The sequence below is a fragment of the Podarcis liolepis genome, assembly GCF_965112155.1.
Source record: "Podarcis liolepis genome assembly, chromosome: 10".
In the NCBI taxonomy this organism is placed as follows: domain Eukaryota; kingdom Metazoa; phylum Chordata; class Lepidosauria; order Squamata; family Lacertidae; genus Podarcis; species Podarcis liolepis.
Genome location: NC_139562.1, coordinates 9433200 through 9456515, shown reverse-complemented (window position 1 = coordinate 9456515; position 23316 = coordinate 9433200). Strand labels below are relative to the sequence as shown.

At 47.3% G+C, this 23316-nt stretch overlaps 1 protein-coding gene and 1 long non-coding RNA gene across 16 annotated transcripts in view; both read right to left on the bottom strand.

Annotated features, from left to right (window-relative positions):
* Positions 1 to 2569: 2569 nt before the first annotated feature.
* The window catches only part of PFKFB3 (6-phosphofructo-2-kinase/fructose-2,6-biphosphatase 3), a 69165-nt gene continuing 48418 nt past the window's right edge, over positions 2570 to 23316 (bottom strand). For 5 of the 15 annotated variants that reach the window (XM_083461237.1, XM_083461235.1, XM_083461223.1 and 2 more), the window contains 10 exons: positions 22083 to 22207; positions 21200 to 21407; positions 19536 to 19682; positions 17727 to 17831; positions 15935 to 16064; positions 15250 to 15312; positions 13306 to 13487; positions 11345 to 11521; positions 9784 to 9806; positions 2570 to 4676 (listed from right to left, as the gene is read on the bottom strand). In XM_083461237.1, coding sequence (XP_083317363.1) covers positions 4670 to 4676; positions 9784 to 9806; positions 11345 to 11521; positions 13306 to 13487; positions 15250 to 15312; positions 15935 to 16064; positions 17727 to 17831; positions 19536 to 19682; positions 21200 to 21407; positions 22083 to 22207 — 1167 coding nt within the window. In that variant the 3' untranslated portion in view covers positions 2570 to 4669. The remainder of the gene's footprint in view (positions 4677 to 9783; positions 9807 to 11344; positions 11522 to 13305; positions 13488 to 15249; positions 15313 to 15934; positions 16065 to 17726; positions 17832 to 19535; positions 19683 to 21199; positions 21408 to 22082; positions 22208 to 23316) is intronic. The other 10 variants (XM_083461227.1, XM_083461226.1, XM_083461232.1 and 7 more) reach the window with 5 other exon arrangements.
* LOC310687078 lies at positions 5147 to 7435 on the bottom strand. The gene is made up of 3 exons (XR_014516197.1): positions 7354 to 7435; positions 6422 to 7319; positions 5147 to 6050 (listed from the first exon to the last, which is right to left on the bottom strand). It is a non-coding gene; the product is annotated as an uncharacterized lncRNA (long non-coding RNA).

Here is a 23316-nt window from a genome sequence, read left to right as displayed (position 1 = left end):
GAACGAATTAATCTCTCCAAAACGAGATTTTATTGCCTGCAAAGAAACAAAAGCTCTTTTCTTTTGGGAGTTGACTCATGTTAAGCTTGCGGTCTACCAAGACCCCTAGATCAGGGGTCTGCAACCTTTAAGACAAAAAGAGCCACTTGGACCCGTTTCCGAAGGAAAAAAAACCTGGGAGCCGCAAAACTCGTCATTATAAACATAACTTTTTTGTCACTTTTAAAAAATTATTTCTTTTTTTGACCCCTCAGAATTACTCCTCCTCATAGAAATGAACGTTAAATTAACAAGTTGCCTTTTTGTGTGTGTGTGTTCTTCACTCCCCTTCAAAACAGTGACCAGCGTACATGCCCCTTACAATGTAGTGGGTGGGCGGGCGGGAAGGTGACGTCGGGACGGTGCGTGACTAACGCATGCACCGCCCCCATGCGATGTCACAGCCAGTATAGCGCCCGCCACAGTGGGGAGTGTCGGGGCGCACAATGCTCCCCTCGCTAGTATCCGCCCCGGAGCCGCGGCAAGGGTGTAAAAGAGCCACATGCGGCTCCGGAGCCGCGGGTTGCAGACCCCTACCCTAGATCCTTTTCACATGTACTGCTAGTAAGCCAGGTGTTCCCCATCTTATATTTGTGCAGCTGGTTATCCCTAAGTGCAAAACCTGACATTTGCCCCTACTGAAATCCACTGTTAGCTTGGACCCAGTTTTCCAAACTGTTAATATTGGACAACCTGCTGTTCTATCCCTCTGTTGCGATGAGCTGTTGCAAGGGAGCATGCTGGGTACTCCTTCACAGTGTAGAGTTAAGCAGTGGAATTCCTTGCCACTGTAAACAGTGGCGGACACCAGCCTTGATGGTTTTCAAAGAAGATGGCACAAATTAATGGAGGAGGGCTGTCAGTGGCTGCTAGCCACAATGGCTATGTAGTGATTCTGAATACCAGTTGCTGGAAACCGCAGGAGGGGCGAGGGCTCGTGTTCGAATCCTGCTTGCTGGTTTCCCACAGGCCTGGACTAGAGGAACCTGGCGCTGATCCTGCAGGATCTTCTAATGTTTTTATGGGTGCATATTGAGGCTGTGTGGGACAACATCTGCGCTCAATAGGCACAACCCTCACCCCACACACAGAACACACTCTAGGATGCACCCAAAGTCAATATTCTCTATTGCAGATGTAGATAGGTAGCCGTGTTGGTCTGCCATAGTCAAAATAAAAAAATTCCTTCCAGTAGCACCTTAAAGACCAACTAAGTTAGATATCTGAAGAAGTGTGCATGCACACGAAAGCTCATACCAAGAACTAACTTAGTTGATCTTTAAGGTGCTACTGGAAGGAATTTTTTTATTTTCTCTATTGCAGAGGGAGTCTCAGCAGGAATAAAGCAAAATATTTAAAGCTGCTGTTTGTAAGCCAGACAGAATGTTTGAAGCCCGGCTTTCATAATAAGGCAGTCCAATTGATAACAAAGATGGGCCTATTTGAGGATTAAAATATCCTTGAATCACCTTTTGTGCAGTGGAAGATTTTAGTAACCAAACTGCAGACGAATAGCTCTTATCTCACTACCTTCTCTTTCAAAATGGGCCAGAGAGACACTTAGCAATGTCTTCTTTGTATGTTCTAAGCAGCGGCATAGAAATTATACCTGGTTCCCCCCCAAGCAGCTGAAATAAAATTGGAACGTGTATTTGAGCCATTGCACCTCGGCCAAATCTCTCTGTGCCCTGTATCTGATCGGGTTTTGGACGTTCAGTCCATTCCTTCAGTTGTGTAATCTGGCGAGGCCTGATCTTTCTTCGCATTTCACAGCGCTTGCTATTCATATTTGCCCTGCCAGCAAGCTGAAGGGCAGGGAACACACCGAACCCATGGAGACGCTTGGGGGGAAAGGATAGGAGAAAGAGAGGGAATGGACCACTGAAAAGGATGGGGGAAGAGAGGTGCGTCTGAGCAAGAGCTGCAAAGGCAGAGCGCGCTCAAGCTCACAGAACTGGAAGAGAACACCAAAGGGCATCTAGTCCAACCCCAAACAGGATACACTGAAAATCAGTGTGGCGCAATGATCAGTGTTGGATGTGGACTGAGGAGACCCAAATTCAAATCCTCACTGAACCATGGACCTTCACCAGGTGATCCTACGCCTCCCTCTCTGTCCAACCTACCTCACAGGGTGGTTGTGAGGATTAAAAAAAGATAACTTGAGTTCTTTGAATGAATACAGTGGTACATCCGGTTACAAACGCTTCAAGTTACAGACTCCTCTAACCTGGAAATAGTACCTCGGGTTAAGAACTTTGCTTCAGGTTGAGTACAGAAATTGTGGCAGCAGCAAGAGGCCCCATTAGCTAAAATGGTACCCCAGGTTAAGAACAGTTTCAGGTTAAGAACGGACCTCTGGAACAAATTAAGTTCTTAACCCGAGGTACCACTGTATAAAATTAGAGAGGGGCAGGAAAGGGATTTAAAGAGAGATTGGGGGCAGGCTCCCAGTTGTTTCTGAGATCACAACAAAACCACAGTTATCGATATCCAACGAGGAAACAAAAGACAACACACACCAGCAGGCTTCTATTTCAAGATTTTTAATTGGTCCAGCAGCTGCAAAATATACAAATTTCCAAAAGGCAGACCTCGTTTTATAAGCTGAAACTGTTTCATCTCAGGCAAAAAAAAAAAAAAAACCCTCAAAAACCCAGCTACATACATATATACAGAATTAACATCACACAAGTCCAGGCGGGGGGGGGGGACCTCCTCTCAGCTCTGCAACTTCCCTTAAATAAATAAATAGCACTTTGCTATTAAAAAACCGATAAAAATATAAATTCAAGTATCAAAGGAAAAACACAATCAAGAGAATGAGTTGTTGGTGTGGTTTTCAATCACCTTCCCCAATCAACCTGTAACTATCACAAGTGTGACACACACACACACACACACACACACACCTTGCCTCCCCACTCCAGGGCAGATCAACACACACAAGGACACACACAGGCAAGGTCCACATGTTCCCTCTTTCATTCAAAATTCCTGAAGCAGGAATAATTTAAGTTTGTTCCAGGATTTCCTTCTCATAAGCAAAGGAATCCTGTCAATTTTTTTCCCCCAATTCATGCTATATAAAACCAAGCGAAAGACGAGTTTGCGTAAAAGTGTTTTTTCCCACTACGCAAGGCGTAGGTAAATGCAAACCACACCTAGTTGGGACAGGAAGGGAGGGGGGGGAACATACCACTTGCTATGTGCAAAAGAAAGCCACTCTTCCTCTGATAAAGGATAAAATCCTAGCAGAAGGGGCTGAGGCGACAGGAGAAGCAATAGGAGAACCCACACACTCAAAGGGAGAAAATGGGGTTTTATTCCAGGTGAGCCACACTGACATGAGCAGAAGTCATGTCCGTTCGTTCCAACAGGTGAATGACTAACGCTCAAAACCACCCAATGCTTTTTCAAAAGGTAAAAAGGCAGAAGAGTCTTTTCAACTGCTTGCACACACGTAGAACCCACCTTGCATGCTACGGACGCCCCCAGTAAAACTTCTCAGCCAAGAGCAGCTCTTAATTTTTTCAAAAGATCACACACAAGGATTTTGTCATGGGCCAAAGTAGGCACTGCAGGCATTGTTGACCCACCTTTCTGAAATTGCCCTGCCCCCTTTATTCCTAGGGGGTCATTGCTCGCTCTCCCACTCCACAGGCAGCCATCGGGATGTTGCCGGACTACAACTCCCACCAGCCCAGGCAAACAAAGGCAAAGGCCAGGGATGATTAGAGTTGTAGTCCCGCAACATCTGGCCGGCACCAGGTTGCTTACCCCTGTGCCGCTAATCCTAAGCGTGGCTTGTAAAGTCCTGCACTCCTAACACTTTCCCACTCTGTTAAAAATCACACTCGGCCACCCTAACAAAGCCAGTGGCTACGGTGCTGGCAAGCGGCTTCAGAACTGGCTGCAAAAGAACAACAGAACTATCCTTACATCCCTCTCTGATATCCGGGGGGGAGGGGGGTGCGCTTTGTTTTTGTAGCTGCAAAAAAAGGAGAGGGGGAGAGATGTGCAAAGCGGCAAAATTAAAAGCAGACATGCAGGTGTCGCAAAAGGTGCTTTTATGCTCCCCCATGCCCTCCTTTCTCCACACAGACCCCAAGAACCAACATCCGTTTATTTACAAAGGCTGAGAAAGCAGCACAGTGTCGTTTTTTTCTTCTTTCTTCTTCTCTGCAAGGCAACTGTGTCACTTTAGAAATAATAATAATAAAAAAACAACTCGGGGGACGCAAGGATGCTGAAGAGGACGACACTTTAGTCTACCAAAAGTGGTGGGGGGAAAGCAACCAACTTCATGAACCTCCATTTTGCATTCTAAAGCGATGTTCCTTCTCCTTCCCTTCTTCTCTTGTGTATCCCCCCCATTCCCCACCCCACCCCCCAAAAACACCATCGTGTCGAGTCCGATACGCAACAGAGTCCGATACGCAACAGGCAGATGATCAGCTTATGGAGATCGAGAAGGGAATAGCCTCGCGTTGAATGGAGATCACACACACACAGGCAGACGCAAGCTTCGGAGCCGGGCGACGCAAGCGGGCTGAGTTTCCTTCCGTCCGCGCTCTTCCGCCTTCCTAAACATCGCCTGGAGAAACTCAAGACTGTGTGCGGGTCGTGCTCATGTTCTGCAAGCGGAAGGGAGAGGGAGAGCAAACTTTGAGCCGGTAGCTGAGCATTCGGAGGGGGACAAAAGAGAAGCGAGGCAGCCTTTGCATGCAGGTGGCAGGGAGGACAACGAGAGAAGCAGATGCGGAAAGCTCTGCATTATCCAGCAGAGGCAGTAGCCACTAGGCACACAGCCGTCCTGAAGGAAGCAGGCCAAGTCGCAAGGTGTAAAAGGAGCTTCTCACTCATCGGGCTCTCTGCATCTCCTACCAGTCCCTCAGCCTTAATTCTGACAGACACTTTAAATTCATCTTGTGCACATTGGACTTATTGTCTATCCCGTTGTATATTCCTTTTTTTTTTACAAATGAATGTACTCATATTATTGTATATTTCTTTTTCATTTTATCTAATACAATACGTGCGCTCTTCATCTTATTTCTCAACTCAGTCTCTCTCCAACATCAATCAAATTGGTACGTATATAATGGGGGGGGGGGAGATTTTCTTTGTTTTTTCTCTTGGTTTTTCTTTTCTTTCTTTTTAGGTATATAAAGTGTGTATATCATCTTGGTATACATGTTGGAAAATATATCATAATAAGCTCTGTAATGTAATGTGACGACGTTTGCCAGTGTAATATAAGAATGTTAATAAATAAATAAAATTGACAGGCCTCTCCTCCATGAAAAAAATAAAAATAAAATAAAGTCATCTCGTGTGTGCTTCCGGCTGTGTTCCTGCGGGCCACAGGAACAGAGGAAGCTGCCTAACTTCTTTGGACCTACCTAGCTCTGCACCGTCACGCTGACGGCCAGTGGCTCTCAAGGTTTCAGAACCAGGAAGTTGGACTTGGGTCTTTCCAAATGCAAAGCAAATCTTTGTGGATTATGATCATCTTCACTTAGTTTTGCATTGCTTGGGCCCCCTTGAGTTGCAAAGACAAGATTTTTTTCGGGGGGCAAGTGGACACTGCACATTTGGCTCATCTGAAGGCAGCCCCGAATAGGGAAGTGTTTTGTTCTTTTAATCCTTTTCAAATATAGATTCATAAGAAAACCAAATACACTTCCATATACAGAGATTTCTCCAAATCTCGAGGCCTCCCCCCATCCCCTTTGTGGGTCCTAATGCCAACACTTTCAACTGCATATTATATCAAATCTATATTTTATATCTATCCCGATTATCCAGAGAGTTTGTTACATTACAAGGGAGATTAAAATCCTGCTAATGTTTTCATCTGCTCACAGTGGTCTCTGAAATAAATTATAAATTTCCCCCATTCTTTCTTGAAGATTTTGTCTTCTCGGTTCCTGAGCTTTCTGGTCAGTTTTGCCATCTCGGCATAATCTGACAGCTTAGTTTGCCATTCCTCTCTGGTAGAGAGTCTTCTTTCCATCTCTGGACTAGTATAAAGGTACCCCTGACTATAAGGTCCAGTCGTGACCGACTCTGGGGTTGCGGCGCTCATCTCGCTCTATGGGCCAAAGGAGCAGGCGTTTGTCCACAGACAGCTTCCGAGTCATGTGCCCTGCATGACTAAGCCGCTTCTGGTGAACCAGAGCAGCGCACGGAAACACCGTTTACCTTCCCGCTGGAGCGGTTCCTATTTATCTACTTGCACTTTGACATGCTTTTGAACTGCTAGGTTGGCAGGAGCAGGGACCGAACAACGGGAGCTCACCCCGTCGTCGCAGGGATTCGAACCGCCGACCTTCTGATCAGCAAGTCCAAGGCTCTGTGGTTTAACCCACAGAGCCACCTGCGTCCCTCTGGACTAGTATAGGGAAGTTTTTAATGTGTTTTCTTTTTTACTAGGTTTTTATATTTTGCTGGGGCAGAGTTGCAGAGGGGCTGGGGCCAACCAGTCAGATGGGTGGGGTACAAATAATAAAATTATTATTATTAAGCAAACAGTGCAAAAGGATCTCAGGGCATTCTAAAAATGGAAACATTACAGGAAAAGAGGAAGCAGACAGTTTAAAAGGGACCTCAACCACCACCACTTATGTCAACAAGCCCATTCATTGCAGAAACACACACACAAGCCAAAGCAGAACCAGTTTCCAGGAAGCTGAGCAGGCACAGGTCAAAGATGTACCCCCTCTCTGCCCACCCCTCAAAAAAAACCCCAAACCGAACAAAAATAGCCTTGAGCAGCTGTTATTCCAACAAGGTACAGTCAGGCTGGGGTAAAGCACTAACACGGAGAGCAGCAAGCCATTTTACCTGGGAAATATTAGCAAAGCGAAAAGTTTGAATAAGTGACAAATGGGCCGTCTTTCAGCGTGAAAAGGGGGGGGGAGAGAGAAAGGGGGTGAAGGAGAGAGGTTTGCACTGTTATCTGATAGGAATTTGTTCAAGGGATGTTGTAACACCCTTCACATTCACGCCATAAATTAAAAGCACATGGCTGCCCCCCAAAAGAATATTGGGAACTGTAGTTTATCCCCTTGCAGAACTATAATTCCCAGCACCCTTAACCAACTAGTTTCCAGGACCCGGAAGCAGGGAAAGCCATGTGCTTCAAATATGACGTGTGGATGTGATCTTCCAGCAGTTCTAAAAAGTTGCAGCAGGGAGAGGGGCTCGTCCGCACGAAATCTTATGAAGCTGAAATCTCCACCCGCAAAAGCTGCCCTTTGCATTGGTCTATCTGGCTTCATGGGACGCGGGTGGCACTGTGGGTTAAACCACAGAGCCTAGGACTTGCCGATCAGAAGGTTGGCGGTTCGAATCCCCGCAACGGGGTGAGCTCCCGTTGCTCAGTCCCTGCTCCTGCCAACTTAGCAGTTCGAAAGCATGTCAAAGTGCAAGTAGATAAATAGGTACCACTCCAGCGGGAAGGTAAGCAGCATTTCCGTGCACTGCTCTGGTTTGCCAGAAGTGGCTTAGTCATGCTGGCTACATGACCCAGAAGCTGTACGCTGGCTCCCTCGGTCAATAAAGCGAGATGAGCGCCGCAACCCCAGAGTTGGCCACGACTGGACCTAATGGTCAGGGGTCTCTTTACCTTTACCTTATCTGGCTTCCTGCCGACTGCTCTGGTTGGCAGCAGCTGTCTGGGAGCCTTTGGCAGAGATTCTTTTATTCTACAAATCCCATCCAACACCCCAGACAGTATGGTCAACATCCAGGGCAGATGGAAAGGTGCGCACTGAGACCAGAGCTCTCGCCATGCCAAGCAACATGCCCCAACTCTGCACTATTGGCCCCACCAACTGCAAAAGTATTGCTCTCCCACCAACTGCCTACTCCCTCAAGTGCTGCTGGATTAGAACAAAGCTTGAGCTGTAATTTTTATATATTTTAAAAAGTGGTGCACTTAAATCCCATTGACAGATACAATAAATCAGCGTTTCTCAAACTCGGGTCCCCAGCTGCTGATGGGACTACAACTCCCATCGTCCCAGACTACCAGCCCTGCTAGCTAAGGATGATGGGAGTTGTCCAACAGCAGCTGGGGACGCAAATTTGAGAAACACTGCTAGCCCTTTACCCAGAAAACTAGTCTGCTAGTAACGGGAACGAGACATGTAGCACCCCAGCTTCTCTCCCAAGTGCAAGAAAGGGGTTTTTGTAGCGACAGAAAAGATGCTCTGATAAATTAAGTGTTAAAAGCTCCCACAAACTGGAAGGGTAACTCAGTGGTAAGAGAATCAGTTTTGCACGCAGAAGGGCCCAGGTAACTCCAGGTAGGGACAGAAAAGGCTCTGAAATCCTGGTAGCCACTGCCAGTCACTGTAGACTAGAGATTGCAAAGCTATTTTTCGGCCCATGGACCCCCTTTGTGTTTCTTAGCAAGCACCATTCGCGCTGTCCTCGTGGGTCACTTCAGTGGAATCAATCAGAGCCTGGAAAAGGAAGTGGGAAAGAGTATCTCTTCTCCCAACTTCCTCCTTCAACAATTGGCACTTTTCAAGGGATTTAAATAGTGGCTCTCTAATGTGGCATGCCACATTGGCATGGCAGGAAGATTCAAGGGCAAAGAAACACTTAAACATTTCAGTGTAGTGTAGTATAGTATTAAAAAATATTATTTTGCAGGTTACAGATATCTTTTCAAAACGAGAGCAAGAGCATGAGCTATTCTTCTACAGTTCTCCACAACGTATTGTTGTGAACAGTGATTTTCAACTCTGACAAACATGCAAGGTATCCGAGAGAGAAAAGGCTTCTTTGTATTGATGTGAGTTTCTCAAATTAGACCTGAACTAAATGAGTTATTACCCAGCAAAAACAAGCTCACGCCACCTCTCACTGAGTGTGCATACATCCTTAAAGTACATATGCAAGAGGCTCACTTATAATTCTATTTTGAGGATGATACATGTTCTTATTTTAAGAATAAATATTTGTTTTATACTTTTTGGATGCCCCGTGATCATATTGTAAAGCAGTTGTGTTCTGTGTTATAAATCAAGCACTGCTGGGAGTTGTTTTCTTTCTGTTTTCCGATGGATTTCTTACCAATGAAAAATTGGGTGTGGCGTGAGCAGATTTTTATTCTGAAAGTGTGGGCCCAGAGAAAATAAAAACCACATGGATTAAAAGGTTGAAACACTGGTTAAATTGATTGGGCAGGGATTCAGAGGTCTTGTGGGCAATTGGGGAAGACTCCAAGGGGCATGACATTGAAGAAGAAGAAGAGTTTGGACTTGATATCCCACCTTTCACTCCCCTTAAGGAGTCTCAAAGCGGCCAACAATCTCCTTTCCCTTCCTCTCCCACAACAAACACTCTGTGAGGTGAGTGGAGCTGTGAGACTTCAGAGAAGTGTGACTAGCCCAAGGTCACCCAGCAGCTGCATGTGGAGGAGCGGGGAAGCGAACCCGCTTCACCAGATTACAAGTCTACCGCTCTTAACCACTACACCACACTGGCTCTCATATTGGTGATCTGTGGGCACTGACAGTACAGATCTAAATAGACCAATGGCGTGATTTTGAATGAAGGCAGCTTCCTATGTTCCTACCAAATGCAAGAAAGGTAAATCTCCCTCAAGGATTCTAGGGGGAAAGGTGCAAATTGAGTTTGGAAAGCTAAGCACGCAGATTAGTGGTAACAAAGGGAAATTAAAGCCAGCCTGCTGGCAAAAGAAAGCTGAACCTGCAAAATACTTACAGGCAGGCCTTCCCCAGTAAAGGCTGTAAAGAGAAAGAAAAGGGGGAAGGAGAGGGAGATGGAAGAGAAATCAGTCTTGGTGTGGAAAGCAGACTAACAACAGGAAATTCAAGATAAAGGATTCAATTGCTGCCAGATAGCAAAGAGACATAAAGCCACGCATGTCAACAAACAAGCTACTTCCATCCATGCAAAACGCAGAAACACATTTCAGCAAAGAGCCTCCGCAATTTCAATATTTGGGTCACACAAGGGAAAGGAGGAGGAGCGCAGCAATTTAGCAGGAAGCCCCCCTTTTGTCTGCTAACACACAGAAGCTGCCTCCAGGCATTTTTCAAGAAGTCCCATTTCCTGCTAACTAGGAGAGCTGATGGGCTTTTGGCTTTCAAATTAGGCAGACATTTAGCTGCAATGGGAAGTGGTCATTCATCTTTCTAAAAAGGTGTTGAGCAAGACTAATCTACGAAAATTTGCTGCAACCTTTGGAAACAACTTTCAGCTGAGCAACACCAGGAAATGCGAACACATTGAGACAACGGAGTGTGCCTCTGCAGAGAAGACAAACGGGCTTGTTGGCAGCCACCTAAGTGACCTCCCTGGGGTGGAAGCCTGGGCAGTCAGTCTGGAGGTCCTGGGCTGCCCAGGCGACAAGAAGAAGAGCAAGACGTTTGGCACCAGCTTGGCTGCATGAGTTGCTGGAAGGAGGCATACATGGCGCCATCCAACCAACTTAGGGACTCCGCTTCAGAACTGTGTGGGGTTTACACCATGGGTAGGCAAACTAAGGCCCAGGGGCCAGATCTGGCCCAATTGCCTTCTAAATCTGGCCCATGGGCAGTCTGGGAATCAGCCTTTTATTTAAAATGCATCTCCGGGTTATTTGTGGGGCATAGGAATTCGTTCATTTCCCACCCCCCAAAAAAATATAGTTCGGCCCCACACAAGGTCTGAGGGACAGTGGACCAGCCGCCCCCTCCTGAAAAAGTTTGCTGACCCCTGGTTGACACCTTAAATATTTTCTTCTCCCGAAAGATCTCCTGCAAGGCAGCAGGACAAAGCAACATCCTAGTCAAGTTAAAAAAATATGGAATGATGGGAATCAAGGAAGGCTTGGAGAGGAAAGACAAGCAAATCCTAAAAAAAGTGTGTTGCTGCAAAGGTTTGAAGGCCAAGTTTCTATAATCCACACCAAACACCAGGCAAATACTTCTACCTAAGTTCAAGTTCATAAGGCAAGTGACGGCCAAGCCTGGCTTATATTGCAGGTTCTCAAAAAACCAAACTACACCAACCCAAAGCATTAGAAATCATTTCTAAAGGTGCTTTAGGAGGAGGGAAAAGTGAAGGCAAGGAAAGCAAAAGTAAACAGATGATGCCAACTGCGATCTGATAGCACCACGTTTAAAATGGGTAAGCGACACGACAGAATGTCCTCCCATGGTGTAAAGCAGCGGGGAGATATTTAAGCATGGAAATGCGATGACCACAACACACAACCGCCACCACAAGCAGGCAGGCGCGCACACACACGAGAAAACACCAACAAAAGAATGTGACCAACTTGTCCGGGCATCTGGGCGGGCACCTCCTGGGGCATACAGATGGGCAGGGCAGCGGAAGCAGAATCAGCCACATGCTCCTCAAAGCTGTTGATGCGAGGCTTTTTGGTGGGCTCTGGGCTCGCTAGAGGGGTGACGCTATTGCGCCTCATGAGGGTATTAGGTCCCTTCTTTGCATCCTAAATTAAAAGCGAGACAAAGATAAAAAAACGAGAAAATAAAGTGAGGAAGGAGGTGAAAAGTTACGGGGGTCAGGTGGGGAGAAAAGCAGCGTGGGAAATAAATATAAACGAACCAAACACACACGATGGGTTAATTGGTCTGACGAAACGCACCAAAAAAAAAAAAAAAGGAAAGGAAAAAGCGAAGACCAGGAAATCTCATTAAAGAAGGAGTTATCATTGCTGGGGTTCCTGCGAGGTCCCTTGGCACTCAGGCACGCTAATCTAGACCCGACATACTTCTAAAGCAGGGGTGGGAAAACATTTGCAGAGTGCGGGCTGTGCTCCCCTCTAAACTCTTCTTTTACAAGTCACATGTATTAGTGATGATCTGAGTCTGAGACAAAACTGTTAATTTGGCGTCTATATGGTCACGCTGTGGGTTAAACCACAGAGCCTAGGACTTGCCAATCAGAAGGTTGGCGGTTCGAATCCACGCGACGGGGTGAGCTCCCGTTGCTCGGTCCCTGCTCCTGCCAACCTAGCAGTTCGAAAGCACGTCAAAGTGCAAGCAGATAAATAGGTACCACTCTGGCGGGAAGGTAAACGGCATTTCCGTGCGCTGCTCTGGTTCGCCAGAAGCGGCTTAGTCATGCTGGCCACATGACCCAGAAGCTATACGCTGGCTCCCTTGGCCAGTAAAGCAAGATGAGAGCCGCAACCCCAGTCGGCCACGACTGGACCTAATGGTCAGGGGTCTCTTTACCTTTACCTTTACGGTAGGCTAAGCTCTACACACACACATCCCTTGAATCAGAGTTCAAGAAAATCCTTTGAGCATTGCAAAAAGGCTCAAGGAGGGGGAGAAGATTGAGAAAGTCCCCAAGGCTTGGAAGGCTGCATTTTGGACCCTGGGTGTGAGGTTTCTCAACCCTAATCCATAGGGTGCGAAGCAGCACTGCAGAGGGACATAGCCTTGGGAGAAGGGCCGTGTCCTGGGAAGCTGAGGGCCAGGTGCAGTGGGGGGGGGGGTTCAATAGCCATATTTGGCCCCCTGAACCTTAGGTTTCCCACCTCTGTTCTAAAGAGGTAACGTTGGGTCCAAGAATGAAATATTCAAAATTTCCGGATTCGGGTTTGAGAAGTCTCTATCTCTCTCTCTGCACTAGGTCTTTTGAAGAAAGTAAGAGATGGGGGCTTTTTTGCAATGAAAAGAGCAACTAGGTGCCTTGGGAGAATCTGCCATGTGGGAGAATCCACACCAACACCACTGATCCAGCCTACAAATTACTGAGGAACAATTGGAAAAAGCCACAGAAGAACCATTTGCCAGCGCTTGTGATCCTAATCGCATCCGCAAAGCGTTTTGCTACAACCTGGCATTTACGCGTTCGATTCTGCCTCATTTGCAGCCTGAGTGTCCTTGGCGAGTTACATAACTTTAAAGAAAAAAACCCCAAACAACGGTGGCAAAAATCTTCAAACATACACCAGTAGCAATGGGCCAGACATTTCCTTCAAACCTCCTTAAACACTTAGCAGAATTGAAAGAGGCCTTAGCTAGCTTTTGAAAGTTTGGGGAAAATAGATGTAGCCAAGTAAGGAGCCATCATAGGTATATATATATATATATATATATATATATATATATATATATATATAATTGTAGAGTGAGAAGGGACGAAGAGGGTCATCAAGTCCAGTTCAAACACATAGAAGGAGCTGTCTAAATGGTGCTACGAATTACTCCCTTCTCCCACCACCAATCCACCAAAAACCGGTCAGGAATAAATATTGCTTACAAAAAGAGGGGGTCCATCTCTGAGCGGTTTCCTACAACACAGGTGTCTACCCAACTCCTTTCCAACTACACAGGGGGAGGAAGAGGGAGTCCCAACGGGCAGCCAGAAGCCCCTCACCTCTGTTCTGTCCCGGTGGGTGTTCACAGCCTCAACACTCAAGCAGATGGATTCAACTCTGCAGCCTTGTGGAAGCGAAGGGAGAGAAAAGGTTGGGGGGGGGAGGGCAGAGAGAGGAGATATACAGGACATGGTCAGTTACGGGGGATGCAATTACTTAGCAAATATTTGATTCAATCGAAATCGACAAAGAGCGCCTCAGTTGATTCTGTATTTCTTTAAAAAGTAAATTATTCTTTGATGCAAGTGCTTAGAAATCTGCAGCTGGGAAACGCCACAAGAGAGAGACACAGTCTCCCTTCAAACGTAGACATACAAAGGATTTATGCCAATTGAGATTGTTCCCTGTGGAATACACAGAGAATGCATTATGCTTTCGTTTTCATCCACAGTGCAAATGTGGACAAATTTAAGTAATCGATCATTCAGTTAAGACGCATACAATTAAAATCAGCTAAGATTTGGGGGGGGGTTAATCAGGTGACATCCCCAAGAATCACATTTTAAGCACTGACATATCAAGCATTGCCTGACACAGCCATCTGCGCTGCAGTCAAGGTAAGGAATGTTGTTCATGACTTTGGCAGGGGAGAAAGGGTGGAAATTCATTTGGATGAAGCACAGGCCAATCTTCCTGGCCTAGGCCCTCTGTTCTAAGGAAACACTGCAGGGTAAAAAAAAATTGGCTGGATACTGTGCTAAATATGTACATCAAAGTCCACCTCTGTTGCCTACATTCTGCAAAAGAAAAGCAGAGTTCGGGGCTCTTGCATATAAATTGTGCAAACAAAGCAGAGTGTGAGCTTTCTTATCTTGCGTGACTTTATCCTGCGACTCTTAACACTTCAAGTTTATTTATTCTAAGTAGGGGTATTAGTTTAGGGCAGTGGAATGCCCACCCTCTTCTAGCCACTGAAAATATTTCTCAGCTGCCTCTCCAGGTTTTGATATTTCACTGTGAGCTGTCTACACAATTTTCTTGTGCATGTTTTTGGCCATGCCAGGAGGGCTAGAAACGTGTGTTTTAAATGAAAGCCAATATTCCCAAGAAAAGCATATCGTGCTGTCTTGAGTGCAACCATGACACACACACACAACACACTGGCAAGAGCAGAAGAGGAAAAGGTTAAGTCGGAACGGGTCTGCTGGTGCTAACAGCAGACCACAGGGATGACACAGTGAATACACTGCAGCAGATGCAAAGAATGGAAAAATCCTGGCCATTTGGTCATTGGCAAATATGGGATGCGTGTGGCGCTGTGGGTTAAACCACTGTGGCGCTTGGGCTTGCCGATTGAAAGGTCGGCGGTTCGAATCCCTGCGACGGGGTGAGCTCCCGTTGCTCGGTCCCTGCTCCTGCCAACCTAGCAGTTTGAAAGCATGTCAAAGTGCAAGTAGATAAATAGGTACCACTCCGGTGGGAAGGTAAACAGCGTTTCCATGCACTGCTTTGGTTCGCCAGAAGCGGCTTAGTCATGCTGGCCACATGACCCGGAAACACTGTCTATGGACAAACGCTGGCTCCTCGGCCTGTAGAGCGAGATGAGCACCACAACCCCAGAGTCGTCCGCGACTGGACCTAATGGTCAGGGGTACCTTTACCTTCACCTAATCCCCTCTACAGATAACCTTAAAACCCCTCTGATCTCCCATCGAAGGCCACAGCATCTTCTGCAGTCATCTCTAGTAACAATGGCAGTAACAACCATTTCTTTCCACATCAAATATGGGGCTTCTCAAAGCTTCATCACAGCGCATGGACCAGGGCAAGCAACCCAGGCACATCATGCTCTCTGTGCAAAACCTTTGAGAGAAACAGATACTCACCATATGCCACAGGGGTCAGCTTTAGCACTGTGTGGAGAGGGCATTTCAAGTAAGGCATTTCCGCTGGAAGAAAAGCAGAGAAGGGAGGTTATCAGCCAAACACAGAAGTCTGTTTTATGCAGCGTTGCAAATGGAAGAAGAAGAAGAAGAGTTTGGACTTGATATCCCGCCTTTCACTCCCCTTAAGGAGTCTCAAAGCGGCCAACAATCTCCTTTCCCTTCCTCCCCCACAACAAACACTCTGTGAGGTGAGTGGGGCTGAGAGACTTCAGAGAAGTGTGTCTAGCCCAAGGTCACCCAGCAACTGCATGTGGAGGAGTAGGGAAGCGAACCCAGCTCACCAGATTACAAATCCACCGCTCTTAACTACTACACCACACTGGAACACACGGGTTTTATGCATTACTTTTATTCCATCTGCCCTTCTTTTTTTAAGCTACCATTTCTCCTTGTAAGCACAACACATTCGCTCAGGACACAGCAACCCAACATTCCTGGTTCAAATCCTGGCTCAATAGCTGCATCGGTTTTTAGGTGGCGGGGGATGGGCGCACACTCAGATGCAACGTCTCAATGGAACTTTGGGGTGTTTATTTAGCAGGCACTGTCCTCTGGCTAAATACTGTACCTCGATCCCTGCACCCGTTTAATAGAGAGAGGCACATCCTGGCTACAGACCACTTACCTGCACTCTTGTCCAGGAAGTAGGCCAAGAGGCATCTCATCACGGCCTGGTGACAGATGACGAGGACATTCTCCTGCCTCTCCAGCTCCATGATAACGGGCTCCAGGCGCTGCACGAGATCCTGGTAGGACTGCAGGTGCACACATAAAAAGACCCCAAAAAACTGGGTAAAGGTGCTGGGACAAGCCCTGAACGCTCAAAACTGATGTTGATACAGAGCTTCACTGCCGGTCAGTGTAGATGAAATAGGTAAAGGGACCCCTGACCTTTACGTCCAGTCGTGGACGACTCTGGGGTTGTGGCGCTCATCTCGCTTTATTGGCCGAGGGATCCGGCGTACAGCTTCCGGGTCATGTGGCCAGCATGACTAAGCCGCTTCTGGTGAACCAGAGCAGCGCACGGAAACGCCGTTTACCTTCCCACCAGAGTGGGACCTATTGATCTACTTGCACTTTGATGTGCTTTCGAACTGCTAGGTTGGCAGGAGCAGGGACTGAGCAACAGGAGCTCACCCCGTTGCGGGGATTCGAACTGCCGACCTTCTGATCAGCAAGTCCTAGGCTCTGTGGTTTAACCCAGAGCGCCACGTGTCCGTAGATGAAATACCAAGCTCAAAAGACAACTGCTCTGACTCAGGAGGGGGCCACTTCCTATGTCCCTTCAAATAATTTCCTCCCGCTGCCCAAAACGTGGAGTCATTACATCCTTTCATTCCCCAAAGAGAGCTCCGTGTTGTTCTGCTCGCAGTAGCAGAGGTTTTGTTTTTCTACGTTGCCAAGCTCCAGAGGAAAGGATATTTCTGCAAAGGAGATCCCAGGAGCATTGAAAATTCACCAGGGTGCAGGACGACCAAAGAGAAAAATGGAGCTCATGGCTGGCTTAGCGCTTGGAGATGTTCTTTTCTCGCACGACCGACAGCTCCTTGTTTATTGGAAGTCCACCTCCCTAGGCGAAATGCCCCTTTGAAGACTGCAAGTGGGGGTGCACCTGCCACCTTCCCCATCCCTGTTCTCCATCATCCAAGAGTGATGATGCCATGTTAAGGGGGCTCACACTCGCCGTTAATCCATCTGGACCCAGGGGCTTGCCACTTTTTGTCCAGTTTATTGCCTCTAGCACTTCTTGAGTTGTTATTTGAGTATTTAAGATCACCATTTGTTCGTCTCTTATTTTTGGCAGACAACCATTTTTAATATATTCCTCTATTTTACGGGTTTTTTCCTTTCCTTTCTTATACAGTTCTGAAAAGTATGTTACAAATGCAGCTCTTATTTCCTTCATCTTATCTGTAATCTTCCCATTTACAGTGGTACCTCGGGTTACATACGCTTCAGGTTACAGACACTTCATGTTACAGACTCCGCTAACCCAGAAATAGTGCTTCAGGTTAAGAACTTTGCTTCAGGATGAGAACAGAAATCGTGCTCCGGCGGCACGGCAGCAGCGGGAGGCCCCATTAGCTAAAGTGGTGCTTCAGGTGAAGAACAGTTTCAGGTTAAGAACGGACCTCCGGAACGAATTAAGTACGTAACCCGAGGTACCACTGTATATTACTTTTGTTTATGGAGTTTCTTTGTTCATTTTTCTTCAACTGCCACGCAAGCAGTTTTCCTGATTTATTGGCATGTTCGAAATATTTTTGTTCCATTCTTTTTATCTTCCAGCTAGTTTCTTCATTAACTATCATGGAATATTGAATCCGTAATGTTCTAGTGGCCTGCTTGACTGACACAAAAACCCACCAAAACAATTTTCACTGTTTTTAAACGGTTTCTCGCTGCCCCAGGCTTACCTCTCCCGACGGGTAGCGGTAGTAGTATTTGTCCTGGTCCCGCAGAGCAAATTCTTCAGGGTACTTTTCCTTGATTTCATCGTAGGTTAGCTCTTCGCACACACCCTGCAAGAACCACAAGGTGGGGGGGGGAAACATCAGGGCTGCTACTCGGGGCAAGATTATGGAAGGCATGTGGTATTGGGGGGAAGCAAGAGATAATTTGCAATGGCAAGATCCTACTCAAGTTTCTAGGCAAGGTCCTCTTCCCTGCAGAAATGGAATTGCAGCCAAGAATGTGGTGTGTTTGGCAAAGTACAAGTGTGACTTGAAAACGCAACAGGCAAGAGGGAAGGGGCTCACTGCATTTTAAGCTGCAGGTGTATAAAAAGGTAAAGGGACCTCTGACCATTAGATCCAGTTGTGGCAGACTCTGGGGTTGCGGCACTCATCTCGCTTTATTGGCCGAGGGAGCCGGCCTACAGCTTCTGGGTCATGTGGCCAGCATGACTAAGCCGCTTCTGGCAAACCAGAGCAATGCACGGAAACACCATTTACCTTCCCGCCAGAGTGGTACCTATTTATCTACTTGCACTTTGACGTGCTTTTGAACTGCTAGGTTGGCAGGAGCGGGGACCGAGCAACGGGAGCTCACCCCGTCACGGAGATTCGAACCGCTGACCTTCTGATCAGCAAGTCCTAGGCTCTGTGGTTTAACCCACAGCGCCAGTCTGACTTGAAATGCAACAGGCAAGAGAGCAGGGGCTCACTGTATTTTGAGCTACAGCCCCATATAGGGTTGTATCCAATGAAGTCTTTCTGCAAGTACTTCCACCCTCAGGAGAGGGAGATAAACTCCTGTTGAGCAGGAACAAGTCCTTGCGCTAACGGGACGGCTTCGTTAGATACAAGTCAGCCCACTGATTTTGTCATATTAAAGAGTTAAAAATGTTTATAAATATTAATCAGAAATATTGATTCTGATGGCACGAGATTAGACCATGATTAACATGTTCTCTCAGATCACCTGATTATATAAACAAAGGAATTGTGGCCAAGGCTAGTCCCACTCATTGAAATCAATGGATCTAAGTTAGTCGTGCCCATTAATTACTACTCCAAGGCACAAGGATGTTAATCAAATATTTTGGGCAGGGGATTCAATGCCAAATTCTTCCAAACATTGTGTTTGCATTGTTTGGCGGATGGAATTTATCTGCCCCCCTCCTCCCTAGCGTACAGTTCTGCAGGTTCTCCTGATACTCCCTTAAGCTAATTGGGGGGGGGCACGCAGAGGAAGGGGGGGCATTGCCTGTTGTGCAATGGAATCCCACCTGCAACCTCTATGCATTCCAGCCTTGGGGAGTTTGCCACCAGGCAAAAGTGGCGAACTCCCCGGGCAGACAGACAATCACGCTGCACCTAACTTGTTCATGCTGCATTCATGGGACAGAAGCACTTTTTGAAAAACAAAAAACATGGGTCGATATAAATGGGGCTGCAGCATAACTGATGATCTCTGGATTATGCACAAGCTTATTGCACAGGACTAGTAGAATGACTAAGCTGCAGGATGCAATCTCCTAGGAATCACAAGCAGGGAAATTCAGGGCCCGCCGGTGGGCTTCCCAGAGGTATCTGTGAAAACAGGATTCTGTACTAGGTGGGCTTTTGGCAGAATCTCCTCAGGTGCGCTGGAATTTCCTTAGGTGCACTGGGATCTCTGTAAAGCCTGGGGCAAATTTGGAGAGCGGGGGACAGAAGAGGACAGCCCCCTCTCCTCCCACTGAAAGCTTGGCCTTGAGCCCAGCAAAATACAAAGGCGCTTACAGCGTCAATTTCATTCAGGGCCTTCCACTGCTCGTAGGGCAGGTCAAGCGCCTCTGCCGTCTGGATGGCCCTCTTGAGCTGGCTGGTCCACACTTTGAGGTCTTTCAGATTCTGCTCCTGGACAAAATGGCTCAGCGCACTGGAAAACTGAGGGCAGGAGGGGAAACAAAAGGAAATTCTTAGTGCGAATTTCTATTCCCAGAGGCTCCCAAAAGGCAGTGCCCACCACAATAAGAGAGTCATGCATTGCTATATGGGGACTTTAATAATAATAATAATAATAATAATAATAATAATAATAATAATAATATCTTTATTGTCATTGCCCCCTTCGGGGACAACGAAATTACTTGACTGCTCCATAAAAACACTAATTAAACAATACAGTATAATACAGCAAGGGAGATTAGATGACTTTCAAAGTCCGGGCTTCCCATTCAGGGCCGAGATCGCTCTGGAGAAGAAGCTGTTCTTAAGACGGCTCGTTCTTGTCTGCATCGTCCTGTATCTCCATCCCGACGGCAAGAGCTCGAAGAGACAGTGACCAGGATGCGATGGATCTTTTACTATGTCCAGTGCCTTCCTATGGCACCTTGTGGCATAAATCTGCTCTAAGGTGGAAAGTGGGCAGCCAACAATGCTCTCTGCTGCCTTAACAACCCTGCACAACCCCATCCTGTCCTGGGTAGTACAGCTTCTGTACCACACACATAAGCCATAAGTGAGCACACTCTCAATGGCACAGTGATAGAAGGCAAACAGCAGTTACTGGACGAAGTAGAGTCACAACGAAACCTAATAAGTTTTGTTCCTGAGTTTTCTTCCTACTGGTACACATGGGAGAGAGAGAGATGCTAATGCACCAATCAGAGCAGTAAATGGACTACCACACCTGCAACATGGCGGCTAAAGTGGGGCTGTTTTCCCCCCTGCTTGACCATATGAACTGGAGAGCATGGGACGACTCCTTCCCCCAGCAAGGACCCTTTTTTGTCGTGTGATCCTGCCTGACAAGTGAGGGGGGGGGGAGAGTCATCCCAGAGGTAAGTAATAGTAATTTATTATTTATATCCTGCCCATCTGGCTGGGTCTCCCCAGCCACTCTGGGCAGCTTCCAACAAGGATTAAAAATACATTAAAATGCCACACATTCAAAACTTCCCTGAACAGGGCTGCCTTCAGGTGTCTTCTAAATGTCAGGTAGTTGTTTACCTCTTTGACATCTGAAGGGAGGGCGTTCCAGAGGGCGGGTGCCACTACCGAGAAGTGCCTCTGCCAGGTTCCCTGTAGCTTAGCTTCTCGCAGTGAGGGAACCGCCAGAAGGCCCTTGGAACTGGACCTCAGTGTCCGGGCTGAACGATGGGGGTGGAGATGCTCCTTCAGGTATACTGGGCCAAGGCTGTTTAAGGGCTGTCCTTCAGAGGTTTCTGGGGAATGGAGCAATGGTCTGGCCCAACCTGGCTTTCTATTGTTTTTATTTGAGACTAAGAAGGACGGAGCCCAGTTGCAAGCAGGAAAGGAGGCCGGTGGAGGTTGCTGATGCCCCATTCCCGCTGCTAGGCCCGCCTGCACAGAGGTAAGTAGGCACAGGACTGCAGCTGCAGCACATTCAAAGGCGGCCAAGCCTCTCAGCTCCCAGACAGAGGATTTCCCACGACACCTACCTTCTTTCCCCTCCAGGAGAGCCCAGAGTCTCCCCCAATCTTCCCCTTGAGGTTGTATTCGCTCTCGCCGTGCCGGCACAGGTAGATGGTGCGAGGCTGGACATGGATGTTCATCAGGTAGTAGACGATTCGACTCTGGATGTGGTCTTGCACCCTGTTCACAAGGTACCTCCGGCCAACGTCAATCACTTTGATCAGCGACAGGTCTCTGGGAGGGGAAGACGCGCACGGCCGTCACTCAAAAACCCCGGGGGAAAGCCAAGTTCAAGAGCTGCAGAACCCGCAGGTGGGAATGCACAGAAACCACGAAGCACCCAATCGGGGAATTGTAGCGCAGCCTTGTGCCAAGTCCTAAGCCCTTGAGCAGGTGAGCTTCAAAAGTACCCAGCAGCCACTGCTGAGGTGTTATCGAAATTCTGGTAGGAAATGAAATGCTGGTGCTTAACAGCCTGCTTGATCCTATGTATCCAGGTGTGGTATATTGCATTATTATGTTACGGTGTGTGTTGTTAATTCTGGTTGTTAAAAGCAGGAGAAACCACACACAACCTCCTTTCCTTCTCAGGCAAAAGCAAACAGCTTCCCTACCAAATCCCTGCTTCTAAAGGCAATGGGAAAAGCTTCAGAATTCAGAGTTTTGCAACAAAAATAACCCCTCCCCAGAGGATTATCGGCTCTCTAGTTTTCCATGTAAGCGCATTCCAACAGGTTGAAAAGCGAGAATATGCTTCCTCATTCGGTGTACCTAAGTGACTTCAGTGGGACTTGTAAGTTCACTGAAACTATTTCTAAGACCAAACAAACCCCAGAGAAGTGCCTTTCACATAATTTGGCAGCCGGCTTTGGTCGCTGGAAGAACAGGCGAAAAACACAGTTTCCTCACCTGTCGTAGTCGTCTGGGTCCATAGGCTGGTAGCTCGATTGGTAACAGCTGATTCTCTTCATGAAATCTTCCATCGCGTCAGCAGAGTTGCAGTCCTTATAATCCGGGCTGGACAACTTGACTTCCTGAAGCACATGCAAAAGAAAAAAAGAGCACAGGGTCAGGGAAACCCAAGATGATATTACAGAGGAGAAATTGCAAAGCAGGATTCGCCTGAGCTGCTCGTGGCTGTTCCCTCATTAGCCTGACAGAACAATGTGGACTGGTGCCCATCAATCAAAGCTAACAACAACAGGACAAAAGTGAGGAAAGCCAGCACCTGAAGAAGCCAGCACCTGAATCCTTGTAACAGGTGGCTTTAAAAGAAGATAATAATAATAATTTATTATTTATACCCTGCCCATCTGGCTGGGCTTCCCCAGCCACTCTGGGTGGCTTCCAACCAAATATTAAAATACAGTAATGCATCAAACATTAAAAGCTTCCCTAAACAGGGCTGCCTTCAGATGTCTTCTAAAAGTCTGGCAGTTGTTGTTCTCTTTGACATCTGGTGGGAGGGCATTCCACAGGGCGGGTGCCACCACCGAGAAGGCCCTCTGCCTGGTTCCCTGTAACTTGGCCTCTCGCAGTGAGGGAACCACCAGAAGGCCCTCGGCGCTGGACCTCAGTGTCCAGGCTGAACGATGGGGGTGGAGACGCTCCTTCAGATATACTAGACCGAGGCCGTTTAGGGCTTTCAAGGTCAGCACCAACACTTTGAATTGTGCTCAGAAATGTACTGGGAGCCAATGTAGGCCTTTCAAGACCGGTGTTATGTGGTCTCGGCAGATTAAATGAATTGATGGTGGATAAAGCTATCGCCGCTACTAGTCATGGCAGCAACATTCTCTGTCCTCTGTTGGCAGTATGTCTCGGTATATTGCTGAGAATCACAGGCAGGGAGCGCCATTGGTCCTGGTCGCGGGCATACAAAGAAGCTGAATGTTGCAGGATTCAGGACAGTTAAACTATGGAAATCGCTGTCCCAACTCAGAGGGCTTTAAAAGAGGATTTCACAAATTCATGTGGGAGAAAGGCCTACTGACCACAATGCTCGGCTCCATAGCCAGAGGCTTGCAAAAACAAAAACAAAAAGCTATTGCTGGAAACTATGGGAGGGGAAAGGGCTCTTGTGTTTGAATACTGCTTGCTGGTTTCCCATAGGCACGGATCCACATGGATCCTCAGGATTTTT